This window comes from Coregonus clupeaformis, chromosome 10 (assembly GCF_020615455.1).
Source record: "Coregonus clupeaformis isolate EN_2021a chromosome 10, ASM2061545v1, whole genome shotgun sequence".
Lineage (NCBI taxonomy): Eukaryota > Metazoa > Chordata > Actinopteri > Salmoniformes > Salmonidae > Coregonus > Coregonus clupeaformis.
In genome coordinates, this window is record NC_059201.1 from 35397695 (window position 1) to 35418437 (window position 20743).

The 20743-nt window shown below is 49.0% G+C and overlaps 1 protein-coding gene across 3 annotated transcripts in view; it reads right to left on the reverse strand.

The window, feature by feature from the left end:
* Nucleotides 1-719: 719 nt before the first annotated feature.
* The window catches only part of LOC121574827 (ras association domain-containing protein 5), a 45653-nt gene continuing 25629 nt past the window's right edge, over nucleotides 720-20743 (reverse strand). Inside the window, exons 2-6 of one of the 3 annotated variants that reach the window (XM_041887438.2) lie at nucleotides 19100-19224; nucleotides 2166-2276; nucleotides 1700-2039; nucleotides 1436-1551; nucleotides 720-1263 (exon numbers count right to left, since the gene is read on the reverse strand). In XM_041887438.2, coding sequence (XP_041743372.1) covers nucleotides 1120-1263; nucleotides 1436-1551; nucleotides 1700-2039; nucleotides 2166-2276; nucleotides 19100-19224 — 836 coding nt within the window. In that variant the 3' untranslated portion in view covers nucleotides 720-1119. Of the gene's footprint in view, nucleotides 1264-1435; nucleotides 1552-1699; nucleotides 2040-2165; nucleotides 2280-12115; nucleotides 13295-19099; nucleotides 19225-20743 lie in introns of those variants that run through there. The other 2 variants (XM_041887437.2, XM_045222975.1) reach the window with 2 other exon arrangements.

Here is a 20743-nt window from a genome sequence, read left to right on the forward strand (position 1 = left end):
ATGTCTGTTTGCACAAGAAATCCCACACTAGCATGGTTACCCAGGTAGATGGAGATTATCTATGATATATATGTCTGTTTGCACAAGAAATCCCACACTAGCATGGTTACCCAGGTAGATGGAGATGATCTATGATATATATGTCTGTTTGCACAAGAAATCCCACACTAGCATGGTTACCCAGGTAGATGGAGATGCAGGATTAAGTGAAAGTTAGCCGCCTGAGATAGAGCTGTGGAGATAGAGGCGTTATTTCAGTGCTGGATAAAGAAGTTAGGATAGAGAGTTCAGGTCTTCTGCTTCTGTAGCCTCCTGAGCTCAGCAGAGCAGTTCTATGAGAAACATTGCTGTACATCCCTGGAACTGATATGAGAGGAGTCTGAAGATGAGGATGGATTCTGGCATTCCTTTGGCCCACCCCACCCTAACCCTACATAGCTTTACCCCACCATCCCAACCCTACTTCCCAACCCAAGCATACCCACCCGTCTCCTACCCTCCTATCCTACCCTCGGCCCTGGACAGAAGGCATGCAGGGACAATATGAGAGTTGATATCATAAACATCAAGTAATGGAACATTCCAAATGGTCCATCCACCATGGAGTGTTGCTTTGAATGGTAATGTCTGTTCTAGTCCATCTAAATCTTTATGCAGGGGCACTGGGGCAGATGGAGCAGGGTGAGACTCATGCCTTAGTAAATACGTAACTAAGTAAATAAGTAACACTTGCAGCAGCAGCAGTATAATTTTAAAAACATTATCAGACCAAACTGAGAGTCAATGTAACATTAGAAGACCCATCAGGTCACATTGTCAGACCAAACTGAGATATCTGAGCCCAAAGAAGTCAGAGGGTCCTTCAGTTCAGTGTGTCTTTCACCTCCAAGGGAAACACTTATTTTGTTCCAGCATCCTGTCCACTCGTCCTTCAAACAGTCACCTTTTCCCTTTCCATGCTTTCTCAACCCCTCCTCTCTTCTCAAGAGGGGTGTGAGGAGGAAGGGAGGTATAGGAGTCTGTGAGCCTCACTGGTCTCCTGTCTCCCTGGGTCAAGAGAGGGGTGAGGGTTGAGGGGTCAGTGTGAGAGATTAGGGACGAGGGGTCAAGGGTGAGGGGTCAGGGTTGATGCTTGCATAGTGCCTTCTGCAATCTCTGTCGGTAGGCTGCGAATCTCTGCTCCACCAATCGCACTCGCTCAGTCTCCTCCTTCTCCAGAAACACCAGGAAGTTCTGCAGCTCAGGAACCGAGAACGCATGCCACTGAGAGGAAGAGAGAGAAAGAGAGAGATATTAGTGATATTAGAGATGTTAGAGAATGATTATAGGACACACAGTATGTGTGTGTTTGTGTGTGTGTGTGTTTGCGTGTGTTTGTGTGTGTGTGTTTTTGTGTGTGTGTGTGTGTGTGTGTGTTTGTGTGTGTTTGTCTTACCTCCACCTCTTCAGTCTCGTTCTCCTTGAGGACAAAGCTGAGCAGCTCAGGGTCTGGACCTGCCACCAGTCTCAGGGCGAGAGGACACTCCACCAGAGGAAGTTTCTGGAACAGATCTACTCAGACACACGACAAAGGAAAGACGCATCAGATTCCAATCCAGGCCATTTGCATATTATCAGACATCTTCAAATCTACACTCAGCAGTGGGGCAGAATGTAAATGTGCGAATGTATACACATGTAATGTGTGTGTATAACTCACCCTGTCCATCGCGATGTGTCTGTCTGTATAGGGCAAACTTGTGTGGGTTATCCAGCACCATAAATTTCTTCAGCAAGCCCTGTATGACCTCCCTAACTGTGGTAGTACAACTAATGTGGAGCTGCTTCACACAGTCACTGGGAAGGTAGAACGACGTCCGCTTGTCACTCAACCCCGCTCCCTCCCTCTTCTGGCCCTCTGACACCGTCATTGGCCGACCGCATCTGTCTGCCTGGCCTGCATGTCCCTCTAATCCCGCCCCCTCCACAGCGAGCACCGTGACTGGCCGACTCAGCCTGAGGTGGACCTTAATGAAGCCACTGTACAAACCATCAGCAGCCTGAGAGCGAGAGAGAGAGAGAGAGAGAGAGAGAGAGTATGATGCCTTTGTGTATATATTGGTAAATTCAGATTCAGTACTTCATACTAGTACCTATGTGTATGTGTTACATGTTGTAGCACTCACCAGTTTCATGCCATTCTCTGAGACCTTAGAGTTGTAGTCCTCTATCCTGGCCCGCACCTCTTCCTCTGACAGAGCCTTGGGCCCTCCCCCCTGTTCCTCTTTGACCTCATTCTGCTGAAACACACAGAGAGAGAGACAGACAACAGGCTGTGTGAGAAACAGGAACTGCAGTACCGGGGGAAGTTGAGAAAGAGAGCAGTCATTATGACTCAGACCTGAGGACACCTTGACTTCCTCTGTGATGGCTTCATGACATTTCCCTCATTCAGCTGCTATCACTCTAAACAGCAGAGGGTGCTAACTTTCAGAAAGACACTGACACAGGAGTTTCCACTCAGGCCTAAGAACCCAGGGTGCACACAAACATGCGCACAAACACATGCACACACTCACTCTCTCATGCACAAGCACACACACATGCACACACTCACACTCGCCACTGGCTTCCGGACATTGCCTATCGGGCTATAACATTTATGGAATGTTGCGTGATTTAATTTGTGTGTCCCCCCCCTCCCTCCTCCTCCTCCTCCTCCTCCTCCACCTCCCTCCCTTCCTCCTCCTCCTTCCCCTCTTCCTCCTCCACCTCCCTCCCTTCCTCCTCCTCCCTCCCCTCTTCCTCCACCTATCCTCCCTCCACTCCTCCTCTCCCTCCCTTCCTCCTCCTCCCTCCCCTCTTCCTCCTCCTCCTCCCTCCCCTCTTCCTCCACCTATCCTCCCTCCACTCCTCCTCTCCCTTCACCCACCCACCCCTCCTCCCCTCCTCTTCCCCACCCATCCCCCTCCTCCTCCTGCTCCCTCCCGTCACCCATCCTCTCCTCCTCCTCCTCCTCTCCTCCTCCCTCCACCCATCCTCTCCTCTTCCTCCTCCTCCCTCCACCCATCCTCTCCTCTCCTCCCCTCCCTCCATCCATCCTCCCAACTCCAGCATGACTCTCTGCCTCTGTGTTGTTATTTTTCTCTCCCTCTCCATCCCCACTCTCAGACAGTCACTGTGACAGCTCCAATATCTCCCACTGCTAGAGCCACGGAAAAGCACAAAACTCCACCTCCCCCATGCAGTGTGACTGTAGGACTCATCTTGAGGCTCGCTCATCATGGGGTTGTGAGGAAGAGATGAAGGAGGGAGGGTGGGGGAGAGAAGGAGAGATGAAGAAGGAAGAGTGGAGGCATGGTTGCTGAGCAAGCCTTAGCAACACAGAGTTTGACTGGGTTATTTCTAGATGCATCCTCTGATGCTGTTTTCCTTCTTCTCCTCCTTTTCATTCTCTTCGTCTGGGACTCGGTCGTGTGAGAGAGAGAGAGAGAGAGATAGATAGGGGAAGACAGAGAGAGAACGAGAAAGAGATGGATCGAGAATGCAGGGCAGGAATCATTTATGTATGGGAGTCCTCAGGGTGTGAGGGGAGCGAGTCTGCTTCACTCAGTACAGTAGCCTTGTATACGTTTGTGTGTGTGTGTGTAGCATATCTTGGCTTGCATATGTAGAGACAGTGAGCAGGATCAGTCTGAACAGGATGTTGTCTTTCCTTTCTTCTCTTCTCTTCTCTTCTCTTCTCTTCTCTTCTCTTCTCTTCTCTTCTCTTCTCTCTCCTCTCTCCTCTCTCCTCTCCTCTCTCTTTTCTTCTCTCTTCCTCCATGAATATGAACAAGGGCATCTTCTTGGGATGTTAGTTATGTTTGTTGTGTGTTTAGTGTGTGTGCGGCAACTTTCCATAATATGCCATTTAGCAGATGCTTTTATCCAAAGCGACTTACAGTCATGCGTGCATCAATTTTTTTTGTGTGTATGGCATGGCTTAATGTGTGTGTGTGTGTGTGTGTGTGTGTATGTATGTTTGTGTTTATCTTGGCATATTCCAGTGCAGTAAGAGTTCATGAGGTGAGAATGCAGAGGGAGTTTGGGCAAACTGGTCTAAATGTCACAAACTAACCATTTCTAAACGACCACGAGACTAAACACCACTTTAACACAAAGACAGTTTACAGTTACAGTTTAGTCATTTAGCAGACACTCTTATCCAGAGTGACTTACAGGAGCCTTGCTTAAGGACACAGACAGATCTTTCACCTATTCGGCTCGGGGACTCGAACCAGCGACCCTTCGGTTACTGGTCCAATGTTCTTAAACCGCTAGGCTACCTGCCGCCCCCAAAGACCTTGAAACAGCATGAAAATCCCTGTAACACAGAAGCTAGGGTATTGGCACAGCATTATCACTGTATTATGTGCAACACAATATCTGCAGACAGTGTGCATATTCCTATAGCTTGCTATTTGCCATAGAGAAGCACTTTGAAGACACACCTGCCTCACACATAGGCCTACACCTGTGTGAATACAGATGTGCTTGGAGGAATGTGTGTGTTGGAGGGTCAAGATTCAATGATTCAAATTAGTTCTTGAAAACAATCAAGTCTCTAAGGAATTCCTGTGTCAGTGTCTTGATGTTTGCTGGCTGCTAAATATAGTGCTCTCTCTCCCTCCCTCCCCTCTGTGCATTCCTATAGAAGAGAGAGAGACAATGGAGTAGTAGGACAATACTGACCCGTCACCCTTCCCGGTCCACGGCCCACCACACCAACACAGAGCTCAAGGACAGAGAAAGTGAACCAGCAGTGTGAGCAGACCCACACCCAGACCCACACCCAGAACCACACCCATACCCACACCCAGAACCACCCCCACACCCACACCCACACCCACAACCACAACCACACCCAGGGCTCCCAGGAACATCCACAGCCAGGGAAAGTGCACATGACATGCCTCACACATGAGATGTTGCTGTTGTTCTCACGTTGACAGGATCAGACAGGGAAGCTCATGTGATCACTCAGGGTGATGTCACAGCAGGCGGAGGAGCAGACGCTCTCAACCTGTGACACACACGCAAGAGGACGTTCACACACACACACCACACACACACCACACACACGCAAATACAAATCACGCAATCCATAGCCTGCCCTATTTTGACTGGACAACTGTCTGACCTTAACTGTCTGAGCGGCATGGTGGTTTAGCTTTACAAGAGGCACGGAGGAGACCTCTAACACATACTTCCAGACAGATACAGCACAGACCAGCAGATTACACTTCACACAGCAAGGGAACATTCTAGAACCCCTCAATGGGAAAACACAGTGTCATCCGAGGCTGCAGTGTCACCCCAGAAACACCACGAACAGATTCAGGCCTTTTACTGTAGCCTATGCACCACACACAACAGCTTAACATTCAACATTTAGTCAACTTTCCCCACAACTGTAATAATGTAAGTGAAGTGACACAGAAGGTTCCAGCACTTCAGTGTCATAGAAGTGGAACAGAAAAGAGGACATTCTGAAATAGACAGACCTTTAAGTGTCTGTGAGTGTGTGTGTCTTGATACTAACCCTAACCTGAGCTGCACCCTCGTCTCAGACTGCGTCTCAGAACGTCATCTTTACCGTAGCAACACCAAATTCCTCTTCTGGTATGATGGCAGTCTACCAAACCATTAATCCCTGAGCAGACTGCTGCGGTAGAGGAAGCACACAGGAGAGGAGACACACTTAGCTCCCCATCTACCAAACCATTAATCCCTGAGCAGACTGCTGCGGTAGAGGAAGCACACAGGAGAGGAGACACACTTAGCTCCCCATCTACCAAACCATTAATCCCTGAGCAGACTGCTGCGGTAGAGGAAGCACACAGGAGAGGAGACACACTTAGCTCCCCATCTACCAAACCATTAATCCCTGAGCAGACTGCTGCGGTAGAGGAAGCACACTTAGCTCCCCATCTCTCTGATAGCCATATTAACTACTGTAGATGAGCTGTCACAGCTGAGATAACAGAGTGCTGCTAGGATATAGAGCAGTGAAGATTACATTAGAGAGGGAGGGATGGATGGATGGATGGATGGAGAAAGATTGAGAGATGAGAGTGGTGTGAAGAGACAGGTACAAATCCGTGTGGAAGCTTTAACCCATACCTCATTTTCTCTTTTACAGAAGGCAGATACCGTAGAACGTGTGTTTGTGTTTCCCTGTGCATGCTTCTGGTTTCATACTTTCATTCAGTGTTGTATCTCCCCCCTCCCTCCATTCCAAACTCTATTCCACCCTCATCCCACTCTCTTCTCCTGTGATCAGCAAGTGCCAGACAGACACAAATACACACACACACACACACACACACACACACACACACACAGTCTCTTTCTCTCTGTGTCTCTCCTTGCTATGCACCCATTCCTTTGATTGTGTGTGTGTGTGTGTGTGTGTGTGTGTGTGTGTGTGTGTGTGTGTGTGTGTGTGTGTGTGTGTGTGTGTGTGTGAATTATAAACAGTGGGGATTTTATTCATTCATTTATTCATTCATTCATTCATTTCCACGGCATCAAAGCTCAGCTCGGAGCAAGGGAGCGCTCTACAGCAGTAACCACACACACACACACACACACACATAAGCTCTCCAAACCTTGACCATAATGGAGGAAACCCTACGTCAGGGTCTAGGGGCATTTTCGTCCAACTCCCCAGTCCTTTTATATTATTCGTCAGCCATTATATTATTTTTAAATATATATATTTTCTTTAAGACTATTTTCTCCTCTCATCCGCTCCTGACTGCATGTGCTGATGCTGCAGGGAGGGGGGTGTTGCCTATGCAACCAAATACTTGTTTGCTACAATACCTTGCTTGTTTCAGCAAGGAGCAACAAAAACGGCGTCAAGTTAGACCCACATAAACAGACACACACATTTACATGCATTCATAAACTCACTCACTCTCTCTCACAAGCTGAGCGTTAAAGCAGGCTGGTTTATTAGAGCAGGGCTCAGCTCTGGAAATAATTCATAAAGAAAAGAGGGTCTCTTCTCTTCTTGTCACGATCGTTTATAGAAGATACGGACCAAGGCGCAGCGTGATAAGCGTACATTTTATTAAGTACTTAACTCACGACAAAACAACAAACAAACGAAACGTGAAGTCCTAGGTTACACAAAACAAACCTTAACAGAACAAGATCCCACAACTGACTGGTGCCAAAAGGCTGCCTAAGTATGGTCCCCAATCAGAGACAACGAGCTACAGCTGCCTCTGATTGGGAACCACCCTGGCCAACATAGATCTAAACGATCTAGAAACTAAACATAGAAATAAACACAACACGAAATATACACACCCTGACTCAACAAATAACCGTCCCCTGAGTCAGGGCGTGACAGTACCCCCCCCCCCCAAAGGTGCGGACTCCGACCGCGCCACATAAACCTAACAGGGTAGGGGCCGGGTGGGCATTCCGCCTCGGAGGCGGATCCGGTTCCGGGTGTAACCATCACTTACTCTCCACCTCCCCGTTGCGCCCCTGGTCTGGTCTGGACCTTGGCGCGCTGCTTCCTCTCTCCTTCCTCCCACGAAGTACCACGCCCTGTCTGGACCCTGGTGTGGGAGACCCCGAACCTGGAGAGGGGCTGACGTCTGGGTCTGGACTGGAACCGACGACGGTGGATCGAACTGCTCTGGCTCCGGGGTTGCGCCGCTGACCAGAACTGGATCAGGCACCGGTGGAGCGGATTGCTCTGGCTCCGGAGTGGAGCAGCTGACCGGTGCCGGAACAGGCACCGGTGGAACAGGCACGGGCCGTGCCGGACTGGACACACGCACCACTGGTTTGGTGCGGGGAGCAGGAACGGGCCGGACTGGGCTGATGACGCGCACCCCTGGCTTGGTGCGGGGAGCAGGAACGGGCCGGACTGGGCTGACGACGCGCACCACTGGCTTGGTGCGGGGAGCAGGAACGGGCCGTACCGGACTGGCGACGCGCACCACTGGCCTGGTGCGGGGAGCAGGATCAGGCCGGGCCGGGCTGGCGAAGCGCACCACTGGCCTGGTGCGGGGAGCAGGAACAGGCCGGGCCGGGCTGGCGACGCGCACCACTGGCTGGGTGCGAGGGACAGGAACAGGCCGGACCGGGCTGGCGATGCGCACCACTGGCTTGATGCGAGGAGCAGGAACGGACCGAACCATACTGGGAACACCCACCACTGGCTTAGTGCGGGAATCAGGAACGGGCCGGACCGGACTGGCGACACGCACCACTCGATTGGTGCGAGGAGCGGGACTGGGTTCCTTCATTAACCCCCGCTCCTTCTGCTGCCTAACCAGCTCCTCTCGCCGTGCCTCTACACTTTCCTTCTGCTCCCTCTGCACCAATGACCCCCTTAATCTGGCGGCCTCATCTGCTAAACGGCTGAACCGCTCTATCGCGGCCTCCTGCTGCCTCATCGTCCACGGCGTGAGCCCCCCCCTAAAAAATGTTTGGGCTTGTCTCTCCCCCGTAATCATGGCCTCCATCCCTCTTGCCAGACTCTCGCTCATCTCCTCCCAAGTCCCTCCTCTCTCCTCGTCACGCTGCTTGATCCAGGCTTGGTGGGATCTTCTGTCACGATCGCTCATTAACGAGAAGGACCAAGGCGCAGCGTGATAAGCGTACATTTTATTAAGTACTTAACTCACGACAAAACAACAAACAAACGCAACGTGAAGTCCTAGGTTACACAAAACAAACCTTAACGGAACAAGATCCCACAACTGACTGGTGCCAAAAGGCTGCCTAAGTATGGTCCCCAATCAGAGACAACGAGCTACAGCTGCCTCTGATTGGGAACCACCCTGGCCAACATAGATCTAAACGATCTAGAAACTAAACATAGAAATAAACACAACACGAAATATACACACCCTGACTCAACAAATAACCGTCCCCTGAGTCAGGGCGTGACACTTCTGTGTGTGTGTGTGTGTGAATTATAAACAGTGGGGATTTTATTCATTCATTCATTCATTCATTCATTTCCACAGCATCAAAGTTCAGCTCGGAGCAAGGGAGCGCTCTACAGCAGTAACCACACACACACACACACACACACACAAATACAAACACACACAGATACATATGCTCATCAGGATGGGAGGGAGGGAGCAGAGATCCTCTTTTCTTTATGAATTATTTCCAGAGCTGAGCCCTGCTCTAATAAACCAGCCTGCTTTAACGCTCAGCTTGTGAGAGAGAGTGAGTGAGTTTATGAATGCATGTAAATGTGTGTGTCTGTTTATGTGGGTCTAACTTGACGCCGTTTTTGTTGCTCCTTGCTGAAACAAGCAAGTTATTGTAGCAAACAAGTCTTTGGTTGCATAGGCAACACCCCCCTCCCTGCAGCATCAGCACATGCAGTCAGGAGCGTGTGAGAGGAGAAAATAGTCTTAAAGAAAATATATATATTTAAAAATAATATAATGGCTGACGAATAATAAAAGGACTGGGGAGTTGGACGAAAATGCCCCTAGACCCTGACGTAGGGTTTCCTCCATTATGGTCAAGGTTAGGGTTTGGAGAGCTGATTCCAGATCTGTGGTTGCCACCATTGTAGACAACAGGAAGAGTAAAATGACACACACAGGGGCGGACTGGCCATCTGGCATTTCAGGCAGATGTCAGACGGGTTGGACAAATTTTAGCCCAGTGGGCCTGTCTAACTTGGGCTTTTAGCGCAAAATGATCCTTAGTGGGCTAATAATGGGGGCCTCGGGGAAAAAATGTCCCGATGTGTTAGAAATGCCAGGGCCGATTTTCAGTCCCAGTCCGCCCCTGCGACACAGACACTAATGGATTGTGTCAGAGAGTACAGGAAGACTGTGGCTTTCGTATATTTGCATGTCTGTTTTTCATATTCAATCGCTAGTGGGCGACAGGGTGGTTTTCCTGTACAGAGAGACTGCTCCTACAGAAGTACTAGAGCACAGCAATCATTCTTACAGTATATGGGGAATTGGTACCTTTCAGTCATGGTTTAAGACTGGGTCCTTTGTTTTTGGGTCACAAGAGTCTCCACCCTGGCAACCCAAACTTAACAAACAGACAAACACGGGGCCGGGGCTGAATTATTTTGTGACGGTGATCTTTCCAAACCAGAGAGCAGAGGCACTGCAGGTATTAAGATAACACTGACAAAGGACTCTGTGTGTGTCTGTGTCTGTGTAAGTGTCTGTGTAAGTGTCTGTGTAAGTGTACGTTTGATTCTAAAACAACAGAATCTCTATGCCCTCTGTTCTATTCAGCAACAGTTTCCTCCCTACGCCACAATGTGTGTGTGTATGTGTGTGTGTATGCGTGAGTGTGTGTGCATGTACGAGTGTGTATGTGAGAGAGAAGGTAATGCAGTCCATTAAAAGCCTTGAGAACAATCTCCCAGTGTGTATGTGAGAGTAGAGTGTGGAGGCATTTTCTGCACAAACATGTTGAACCCAGAGCCATTTATTTAAATACATGGCTCTGGTAGTACCTACTATTCTGTAAATCTGCAGCAACACATTTACAGTCCTACATTATACAATTCATTACTATTCATATGAACAGACAAACAAGCCCCCAAAATTCCCCACTCTGGCGGAAGATGGTACCACCGCTGTGTAAAACTGAAAGTGTGTGTGTATGTGTGTGTGTCCTGCAGAGTTCTAACTCAAAGCAGAATCAGTGAGATCCGCTGTTGCTACGGGTACCTTGACCAGCTGAACTAAAGGAAAAGAAAGCGAAAGAGAGAGAGAGACCTACAGTAAAACTCACAATCAAGGACAGGTGTGTGACTATGTAACTAACTATCCTGTTACTAAGGAAACAACGACAGACAACGGCTGATGGTTCATTAACATATTGCTCCTATACAGTCCATTCAGATCTAAGCCATGAAAAACTGGCCTAGAGGGTGTATCTCCTACAAGGCTGCGTGGATAGCTGTTTGATGCTATGACAGAAGGAACACAGGCAGAAGGATTTCTGTCACACACACACGCATGCACACACACACACACACACACACACACACACACAGTAAAACAGGCCTGAGGTGTGTCTACTAGAGGTCTTCACGGATCCACCTGTACCCAAATATCCGAGACCCGATCCGGGACCTGAGAGGGTCTGGATCCAAAATTCTATATAATGTCACGGGTCTGGTCTGATATGATTGTAACTGACTTGTCCGGAAGGGACCGTACAGATCCGAACGTGACTGCTGCAGTAGAGAAACATTTGATAATTTATGCTGCTGCTCTTGCTTTTCACAAGAGTGGAGTGTGGCGCGTGCAGCTTGTTGTTGTTGGTGGCCAATCATCAAAGCGGCAATACGCTACAGCCATAGAACCTTGCTCCGTGTGTGGCAAAAGTTATAACATATCTAATCAATGGAAGATGAAATTAAAAATGACGGAATTAAAAGTTAAAGGAGATGGATAGGCTACAACAACCAAGAGCCAGCAGGTAGGCTGCTACTTATTCTGAATGGAGTTGTTGTTATTTGTAACTGTAGGATTAGAAAGCGCATGCACTGCAGCCTCAGTTAGCCTTGCTAGCTAACGTTAGCTAGCTTAACTAGCTTCTCCTGGTTTGATACAGTCAAGACAGGTACTACATAATCATATTTGATTATAAATAACCTATCTATGGCAGCTATTAGTCTACTATAGCGCAAGTTGGCTTGGTTGGTTGCTGGCTCTCGTCTCTCGCTCCTTCCTCCCTGTTCACAGTATGGCCCCTCCCCGCCTGCTAGAGTGGCACCGCTCTCCCTCTCACGCTTTATCAGCTTTATTAGGTTAATAAAGTAGCTTAAAAAATTAATTTTCTGCTGCTTCCCTCACTTGGATTGGATCGGATCGGGTCTGGATCTGACCAGGTCTATACGGAACGGGTCTAGTTGTCCTCGGGTCCGTTTGGAACGGGTCTCTATATTAAACAATATATATTTATGCAAAGCCCCAGGTCCATTTCAGAACAGGTCCAACTTTTTGGATCCGTGAAGACCTCTAGTGCCTACTTCCTCTTAACTCAATGCTTCTCCTTTTTCAGCTGAATGTTGTTGACATCAAAACTGACACAACCCCTCCCTCCATCTCTGTCGTACCTTAACCAGCTTTTTGGGCTGGCGGAAGAAGGTGCTCTTTGCGGTGAAGAAGGTGAAGTCTTCGCCCTCCTCGTCCAGACTGCAGTAGCCGCTGCTCATGCTGTTGCTGCCGGTCATTTAGGAGTTAAATACGAGCCCTTGGCTGCCTATAGACACCCAGCAGAGCCGCAGGAGAAAATCTGACTGTTCCCAAGGGGGAAATACTCTGTCTGTAGAGGCATTCAGCTACACTCACTGTTCACAATGCTCAGTCCTAGAGCTCTTCACATCCACTATGCATCCACAGCCAGTCCCACCTCCTCGGAAGGTCAGTATACGGACACACACACACCACTAAAGCTCACAGTCCAAGTATTGCTCAGTTCCCTCAATACAAGCATCCACTGCCGGTCGTTCACAGTCCTGTGTCTGTAGGTATACAGATAGGCTTGGACTACAGGATCAGGGGTGAAGAGAGAGGTGAGAAGCGGGTGAGGTCCGCTCAGATTCGGGTCCGGCCAGCGTCCTCGTTCCACTAGAGAGGCTTCAGGAAATCGGAGAGCGCGAGTAGAGACGTGTCACTTCCTCCTGTCATGTGTGCTCTGACACCAGTATCACACACACACACATGCCGGTGTCACAGAGTCAGAGTATCAAAGCTTAGCCTCCAATTCCAGCACTGCTCACCTGAGAATGCCTCACAGACACACACACACTGCCCCTCAACCCACTCCTACCCTGCAGCTGTGTGTACTGATCAGCTGATAAGAGCCGTGAGTGTGCACACACACACACACAAATTACTCTAGCAGGCTACTACTGCTTACCCATACAGGCACATGCTCATACATCAATTACTCTGACAGTCTCTCTCTCTCTCCCTCACACACACAAACACACACTCCGGTAGCTGTAGTTCAGGTCAGTGGCTCCAGGGCAGGCAGCAGTGTCTCTGTGCTGCAGTGTCCATGTGCTGCAGTGTCCCTGTGCTGCAGTGTCCCTGTGCTGTAGTGCCAGTGTGTGTGTAGTCCCTGGTTCTTGGGAAGAAACCTCGGCTGCTGCAGGCTTCTGACGTTCGGAGGTTTCTCTGCAGCCACACACAGACACTCCTGTCTGTTTCACAGAGACTGGCAGAAAAGCTGTAGCGTTCGTTTTGCTCTCTCTCAGCCATCTGTGGTTGAGTCTGTTTCCTGCCTACGAGCTCTCTGCAGAGCTACACAAACCCCCTCCTCTCACTCCCCCTCTCCTCACTCCCCCTCTTATTTCCTCCCCTCCCCCTCTCCTCTCCTCTCTCCCCCTCTCCTCTCCTCTCCTCACCTTCCCTCTCCTCTCCTCAACTCACACCCCCTCCCCTCACTCCCCCTCTCCTCTTCTCCCCTCCCCTCCTCTATTCTGTCATCCTGCAAGCAACGGCACCCTGCTCAGCCCAGCCACTTCCTCTAATGGGGAAAAATAAATAAAGAGAGAGAGAGAGAGAGAGAGAGAGAGAGAGAGAGAGAGAGAGAGAGAGAGAGAGAGAGAGAGAGAGAGAGAGAGAGAGAGAGAGAGAGAGAGAGAGAGAGAGAGAGAGAGAGAGAGAGAGAGAGAGAGAGAGAGAGAGAGAGAGAGAGAGAGAGAGAGAGAGAGAGAGAGATGCGGTCTCATAGCTCATAACACCTGATATGCATGAGCAGGAAGCCACAGTAATATCTGCTGTGCTCTGCCTTAGTGCTGCTACTGCTGCTGTATGAGATAAACCTCCACATTTAGAATGACCCAGAGGAGAGCAGAGCACTGATCATTTTGCCCTTCTGTTTACTACTGCATTAGAACGGCATTATACACTCTTATGAACATGCTAATAAACACACCAACAGATGCACGCACGCACACACACAAACAAATCAATTTTTATTTGCCACATGCGCCGAATACAAAAGGTGTAGACATTACAGTGAAATGCTTACTTACAAGCCCTTAACCAACAATGCAGTTTTTTAAAGAAAATTAAAAAAAGTGTTAAGTAAAAGATAGATAAGTAAAAAATAATTAAAGAGCAGCAGTAAAATAAAATAACAGTAGGGAGGCTATATACAGGGGGTGATGAAGATACTCATCTAGAAATTCATCTTAGGTCTAATTCCATAAAGAGGAATTGTAAGCATTGGGTATAGACACAGCATTAATATTGCCTGTGGGTTCCAGGAGAAACCAAGCGTGGAGGTCAAGTGATTATTCCCCAGGGGTCAGAGATGAGGACCTCTGCCCTCTGGCCCTGGCCCTCCCTATGACAAGGGTGTGTGTGTGTGTGTGTGTGTGTGTGTGTGTGTGTGTGTGTGTGTGTGTGTGTGTGTGTGTGTGTGTGTGTGTGTGTGTGTGTGTGTGTGTGAGAGAGTGGGTGGGTGGGTTGGTGCTTCTATCCTTGTGGGGACCTAAAATCCCCAAATGTCCCCACAAGGATAGTAAAACAAGGAAAATTCTCCCTTGGGGGACATTTCCCACGTCCCCATGAGGACAAAGGCTATTTTAAGCTTAGGGGTTAGGTTTGGGTTAGAACTAGGGTTAGGGTCAGGGGTTAATGTTTACGGTTACGGTTAAGTAAAATAGGATTTTGAATGGAAATCAATTTTAGGTCCCCACGAGTTTAGAACAACAAAACGTGTGCGCGTGTGCGCGTGTGTGCATGTGTGTGTCACACCCTGGCTCTGGGACTCATTATGTTGAGCCAGGGTGTGTTCATTCTATGTTTTCTGTTTCTATGTTGGGTGTTCTAGGTTGTTTATTTCTATGTTTGACTGAGTGACTCCCAATCAGAGGCAACGAGTGTCAGCTGTGTGCTGGTTGTCTCTGATTGGGAGCCATATTTAACTGTCTGTGTTTCACTTTGTGTTTGTGGGTTTTTGTTCCGTGTTCGGTCATTGTCACTGAGGACTTCACGAGTCGTTTATTGTTTTGTTATTTCGTGTGTATGCTTTAATTAAATAAAGCAAGTATGTTCGCTACTAACGCTGCGCTTTGGTCCACTCCTTCATACGACGTTCGTGACAGTGTGTCAGAGAGCAATATCTAGCTACAGCCTTTTTTCTAAATCCCAACCAACTTAATCATTAACACATTAGATTGACAGACGGCTGATCAGGTGGACTCTGTCAGTCTTTCAGAGAGAGGGAGGCTGTTCTGTCAGAGGAGGAAGATCCTCCATTAAAGAGATGGAGCCTGTCCATCTCCCATGTCAGAGGTTGATTAGATTCTGATAGATTGTTGAGAGAGCTGTCTGTCTCTCTCCAGTGGTAACCACAGACAGACAGAGAACTGCCTGTCTGTCAGGTCAGTATCAGATGATGACAGATTCAACACCATTACCATCATCACTGTGGAGGGGGACAAAGGGGACAGTGGGTGGTAGGGGGAAATAAGAGGAGCTCATTGACAGACCAGCCCCCCCCATTCTATTTCAGCCCCCCACCAGGCCAGAGTCGATAAAGCCCAGTGAATTAGGCTCCAGTCTCACTCAATGAGACACATTGACTCTGTGGAGGTATTGGCGAAAAGGGGATTGATCTCTGCTGGTGTAAGCACCAAAGAAAGAAAGAGAAAGAGGGAGAGGGAGGCAGAGAAGAATAAGAAGAGAGAGAGAGAGAGAGAGAGAGAGTAGGGAGTAGAAGAGGAAGAAGGCCCTTGAGATGAGAGCTGTCTTCTCTAATCATCTCTATAGTACAGTAATAGTGTACTCCTCCAGCTCTGAAGCCCATTCCAGCCACTGAGTCTGGCTGGAGGTCAAAACACTGAGTAGCCTGCACACACCAGAAAATAGTTTAACATGACTCCAGGTTACAGAGATAATCAACTGTCCCTCCATTGCCGGCCTAAGCTAACACACAGGCACGTATCACTGTGCTCCTTCTCACTTTTACAGTTATATACTACTTGAGCACCACACTCTGATAAGGAATCTTTTTTTTTTTTTTACTCTAGTGACGTTTACAAGGTCACCCCCTTGATATTCTCTCACTCTATTTCTCTCATTCACTCCTTCTCTTTCTCCCACGCTTGGCATGTGTGACAGCAGATCAAAGTGTGTGTGTGTGTGTGTGTGTGTGATCCCTGGTATCAGTGTGGTATTTGGCATGGCTATAGTTGCTGGCTCCTTACTGGAGGCGTGCTGGGTTATCTCACTAGCTAAAAACAATGAGGGAGATGTGTGTGTGTGTGTTATCCGGCCCACTCTAGGCAGTGTCAGAGTGTGTTTTGAGACCATAGAGTGAATCACAACAGAAACACATAGGCACAGATTTACACATGAAGACTTTATTTCCAAAACACTACATCCACCAATTTTTCACGTGTTTTTTCATCAGAAAGGATTGCTTCATATGTGTGTAAAATATTACTGTTCTCTGATTTTTAATTCACAGATTTTAAAGATGTGTAAAATATGTTTCTTTACAAAACACTATATATACACATTGTTTAGCTGGAATTGAATGTTCGTATCCTGTATATTTGACTGTGATATGTGGTTGTCTCACCTAGCTAGCTTAAGATGAATGCACTTACTGTAAGTCGCTCTGAATAAGAGCTTCTGCTAAATGACTAAAATGTCAAATGTAAATGAAACTCTTCACATGTTCACACATATACACATTACACACTCAACTCAGAAAAGGCTAGATATTAATTTGAGAGGGAGACACAGTTCTACTTCATACAGCATTTGTGCATGATTGTGACCGTGCGTGTGTGTGTGTATGTGTGTTTGCGTGTGTGTGTGAGTGTGTGAACACCTGCAAATATTTATGACCTCAAAAGCTAATCAAGGAGATTTGATTGTGCTAGCACGAAAGCAGGAAGTGAGAAAGCCTTTTCTGGTTTCTGTGTTTGGGTGCGTGTGTGTAGTAGACTATACTACAGGCAGAGGAAGTCAGTGAATACAGACAGACAGCTAATATAGCTGTGCTCACAGAGACCAACAACGTTACCAAGAGTATGGCCCTCATCATGTGACCGACAAGACTTCCTGCACTCACAACCCTGTATGGCCACTATACCACACACAGCTAACTAAAGCAGCTTGTTTGCTAAAGCACAGTGTCTGTCCTCAAAAGAGAGGTTATATAAACACAAAGAGCATACACACCCTGAGAGACTGACACAGAGGGCACAGCAACATGCACACACACAGCAGATTAATTCTGTGGCAGGTCAGACAGAAGGCCGGGGAATGTTTGGAGTAGCTCTGGGGGGATGAGGAGGAGTTTAGCTCTCTGCAGGGCTGTCTCCCCCACTTTCCCCATGGTCTGCTCTTCTCCCAGACTCACAGAGACAGCGCAGCCAGGAAGGCTGGGGTAAGGCTACGGCTAGGCTAATGACTGAGCATATGGCCCCCTAGGCAGAGAGACTGGGGTCTGAAGAGATGAGGACTGACGCTACCGCTAGCACTTACGCTAACAGCCCTTAGAGAGGGGAGCGAGGGGGGAAAGGGAGGGGAAGCAGGAGGGGGAGGGGAGGGGGAGCAGAGGGAGGGGAGAGCAGGGGAGGGGAGAGCAGGGGGAGGGGAGAGCAGAGGGAGGGGAGAGCAGGGGAGGGAGAGAAGGGGTGGGAGGGGAGAGCAGGGGAGGGGAGAGAAGGGGTGAGAGGGGAGAGCAGGGAGGAGGGGAGAGAAGGGGAGGGAGGGGAGAGCAGAGGGAGGGGAGAGCAGAGGGAGGGGAGAGCAGGGGGAGGGGAGAGAAGGGGTGAGAGGGGAGAGCAGGGAGGAGGGGAGAGAAGGGGAGGGAGGGGAGAGCAGAGGGAGGGGAGAGCAGGGGAGGGGAGAGCAGGGGGAGGGGAGAGAAGGGGTGGGAGGGAGAGCAGAGGGATGGGAGAGCAGGGGGAGGGGGAGAGGAGGGGAGAGCAGGGGAGGGGAGAGGAGGGGAGAGCAGGGGAGGGGAGAGGAGAGGCAGGGGGAGGGGAGCAGGGGTGGGAGGGGAGAACAGGGGAGGGGAGAGGAGAGAAGGGGTGGGAGGGGAGAGCAGGGGAGGGGAGAGCAGGGGAGGGGGAGAGGAGGGGAGAGCAGGGGAGGGGAGAGGAGAGCAGGGGAGGGGAGCAGGGGTGGGAGGGGAGAACAGGGGAGGGGAGAGGAGAGAAGGGGTGGGAGGGGAGAGCAGGGGGAGGGGAGAGCAGGGGAAAGGGAGAGGAGAGGAGAGAAGGGGTGGGAGGGGAGAGCAGAGGGAGGGGAGAGCAGGGGGGGAAGAGGAGAGAAGGGGTGGGAGAGCAGGGAGAGGGGAGAGCAGAGGGAAGGAGTAGACAGCAGAGGTGGAGAGAAGGGGATGGGCACTATGAGTTACAGATGTGAGGGGCATGACATATAGACATATCTGCTCAGAGAACATCTTGACTCCAAATCATCGAATAAATGAATGAATAAGTGAATGTGGGAGAGAGAGAGAGAGAGAGAGAGAGAGAGAGAGAGAGAGAGAGAGAGAGAGAGAGAGAGAGAGAGAGAGAGAGAGAGAGAGAGAGAGAGAGAGAGAGAGAGAGAGAGAGAGGAGAATGGGGTTCTGAATGTGTGAAAAGGAAAACTTTGCCTCAGGAGAATCCCTATTAGTTAAATAACAACCTCGAACTCAACAAAATGAATCGACTGAAAATCACAACCCAAACACTACCACACACCCCATCACTGAGAGAGGAACAGCCAGAATGACAGCCAGATATAAAGCAGGGATGATATAGGCTAAAGGAACAGAGGGTAATCTCCTGACGCTGCAGAGCACTGCTCCACGCTCACAAGAATAGTGGATCAATAGTGGAAAATCTATAGTGATTGAGTGGATGTTAGGTCTTTGTCTCCTGAGTGTGTGTGTGCACGTGTGCACGTGTGCGTGTCCTCCTCTGCTGCATTGACTTTCTGTATGTCTGCAGCTCAAGTGCTTCACAGCCAACATGACCAGCAGCATCCTGTCAAACAGCTTGTGACCTACAACAACCCCCACAGTACACCTAATAACCAGTATACACCTGATTCATTTAGCTCTAGGTCTGTCTCACCTTGTACTGAGGAGGCGTGGAGCAGTGTCTTCTGGGAGATGGAGTTTCCTGTGGGTTGCTGTCTCTCTGGTTGCAGTCCAGCTGGACCCGCCCCTCACACTCCAGGTGACAGGTGTAGCTGCAGTCTGACGGACACATAAACAGACCAATCAATGACTGGGTCCACACACAGGGCACCAGTTAGAGAGCAGCAATGATAAAGCATTTTCCTTGGACTGTTTGACCGTTAGTATCACCCTTGTCCTTGTGTGGCGTACTGTAATGGTGACAGTCTGCGAGCGCACTGTTCTGGGGTAATGGGTAATGTGAGTCTATTGAGGAGTCACATACTAATCATGTAGCCAGCAGTCAGAAACCTATGTCTTTCTCTCAGAGCAGAGGAGTGAGAGAAGATCCTCAACAACACACGTTTTCCAATAACACACACACACACACACACACACACACACACACACACACACACACACACAATATCAATCTAACAATGACAAGACACACACCAATCCAATCCAAACTAAGATTAAATATTTCACGTACCTCCCAACAGTTTCAACATGCATTTTCACAATATTTCAGGCTGATATTATCTAATCTAATCTGCTGTTGTGAATTTCACATTTCATTGAGAGATCTGCCTGAGAGCTCTGTGTTCATGTGGCTCCACCTAGAGGCTGCTCTCTGTACATAACAACTGTAGTGGTTGATTTACAGGTTTCTCTTCACTGAAGTGAATCAGTGGATGCTCTATCTGTTGTATTATTGCACAGATGTCACTAGAGGGTGGTATAGAGCTAACATCTCACAGGTAGTGAGGGCAGAGTACAGCAAAACAGCCTACACATAGAAAAGACTGCCACTCCAGAGTGTCTTCAGATCTGAGGTCATAAAGGGAGGAGAAGAGGCAATGTAACTGTATTGGGACACTGTTCTCCCACCAGCTCATTTAATCAGAGGCTACACAAAATTAGAAGGCTACAGGGCAGCACGGTAACTAAGGCAACGAATCCTCTCTGTAAGAGCCTGACCGATGAGTGAGTGTGAGGGACGGATGCCTTGCTGATAGGAGGGAGGTGTCTGGGGAAGAGATAGAGACTCAGTGTTGATGGAAATATAGGGCAGAGAGAGGAGAGAGAGAGAGAGAGAGAGAGAGAGAGAGAGAGAGAGAGAGAGAGAGAGAGAGAGAGAGAGAGAGAGAGAAGGCCAACCCAAACACGCAGAGAGGGGAAATGCGTTTTGGGAGGAGAGACTCTCCCATCCTGTCATCCTTTTTACATCTCACCCCTCATTGTTAGTGACACCCTATCAGCCTGTCCCATTACAATCAGGCAGACAGGACCTCACTCCACCATTCACCAGGGTATGTCTGAGCTAAGTGCTGCACTGATCGGTCAATCTTCCCATAATAAGGATCCGTTTAAGCCTGTTTGTTTAAACGTAACCTAACGTAGCAGGCGTAGAAAGACGCCTGAGCGGAGTCCCCACTTCTGTTCTTCAGGGGAAACGCAAGTTAGGTTGAAAATACTGTATCCCTGAAAACCAGAAACATCTGCTTTCTGCCAATGCCGCTAAGGGTGGTTAGAGCGTTGATGTGGTTTATAAAACTAATTAGGCTTGGGCGGTATACCATATATACCATATACCGGG